Below are 1,266 nucleotides of genomic sequence, written 5' to 3'. Positions count from 1 at the left end.
AGGAAGATGGGAATCACCGATTTTACCGTGTCCTGCTTAAGGCCAGACTAGAGGAAAGAAGAATCTGCTGGGGACACGCATGGGGCCTCAGCTATGGGTTTGGAGGAAGGGTTTTATCCCTACATTTTCTCCTTTAGTGAGCACCTGAGGTTTACATTTCAATTCCTCAGCTCAGATCTGGCCTCAGAGGTTACCAAAGCCCAACTTCTCCCACTGGGGGCGAGGATGGAAAGCAGGTCACCACACTTCCACTCCTGCACCATCCTTCTCTGCCCAGGTCCTCCTCTGCCTGTGTCCCCGGGGCCTCTGCCCCTTCCATGGCCATGGCTGGCTGGACAGTGTAGGGCAGGGTGGCCTACTGGGCAGCTCTCAGCCTGCACCTCCCTCTGCTGTCACTTGAGGTCCCGTTGCTCATGGTTGCTTCCTTACCAGCAGGACCCAGGGCAAGATGGCAGCCACGACCGCCACCACGGCGATGAGGGTGATGAGCAGCAGGGCCCGCGACCTGCAGCAGAACGAGTGAGTGGAGGTGGGCGCTGGCGAGGCCTCTGAGAGCTCAGCCAGGCTGCGGCGCGGCAGGACGCTGTCCTGGTCCCCCAGGGGCATGCCATGACGACTGATGACGAAGATCTGGGGCTCCTGGGGCAGGCTGGGCAGCAGGTCCAAGGGGAGCTGGGCACCTGGGCTCGGGCTGCTGGACGATGGTCTCCAGACAGGCTGGGGGATAGCCAGGGGATTCGTGTGGCCCAGGGTGTCAGACGGTGGCACAGAGGGCAGGCCTACAGGCACGGCCAGGGTCTGGGAGCTCTTGTCTAGCATGGAGGGCCAGCGGGAGCTCTTCTTGCTGAGGAAGGTGACGTAGCGGCAGATGGGGCAGACTATGGTCCTCTGCACCTGGCCGTCCACGCGCGTGGACAGCAGGTATTTGACGAGGCAGTCATGGCAGAAGACGTGGCCGCAGCTCAGGGTCCGGCTGGCGCCTTCCAGGTCCCGGAACTTCTCGTAGCACACGGGGCACTCGCTGCCTGAGCTGTCCTTGCTCTCCCCTTCGGACATGGCCACTCTGCGAGAGTAGGGCCCGGCCCCTAGCTGTGAGAGGGAGAGCTCATGACTCCAGTGCCCACTGTCTGTTGTCTTCCCTGCCTGTTCTCACATCCCACCCCTACTTCACTGCCACTATCTATCTGGGTTTTGTTTCCTCCTCCTCTTCTTCCTTTTCTTTCTGCTCCTCCTTTTTCCTCTTTGGCTGCTTCTCCTCAGTGTCCT

General features: G+C 60.8%; 1 protein-coding gene across 1 annotated transcript; it reads right to left on the bottom strand.

Moving 5' to 3' along the window:
* Positions 1-411: 411 nt before the first annotated feature.
* Positions 412-1,056, bottom strand: RNF222 (ring finger protein 222). Its single transcript, XM_006900523.1, has one exon. It carries the CDS (start codon positions 1,054-1,056, stop codon positions 412-414), a length of 645 nt encoding a protein of 214 aa, XP_006900585.1.
* Between the last annotated feature and the right edge of the window lie 210 nt (positions 1,057-1,266).

The sequence above is a fragment of the Elephantulus edwardii genome, unplaced genomic scaffold, assembly GCF_000299155.1.
Source record: "Elephantulus edwardii isolate Elephantulus edwardi_28Jun2011 unplaced genomic scaffold, EleEdw1.0 scaffold00286, whole genome shotgun sequence".
Classification (NCBI taxonomy): Eukaryota; Metazoa; Chordata; class Mammalia; order Macroscelidea; family Macroscelididae; genus Elephantulus; species Elephantulus edwardii.
This window is presented reverse-complemented; position numbering and strand designations above follow the sequence as displayed.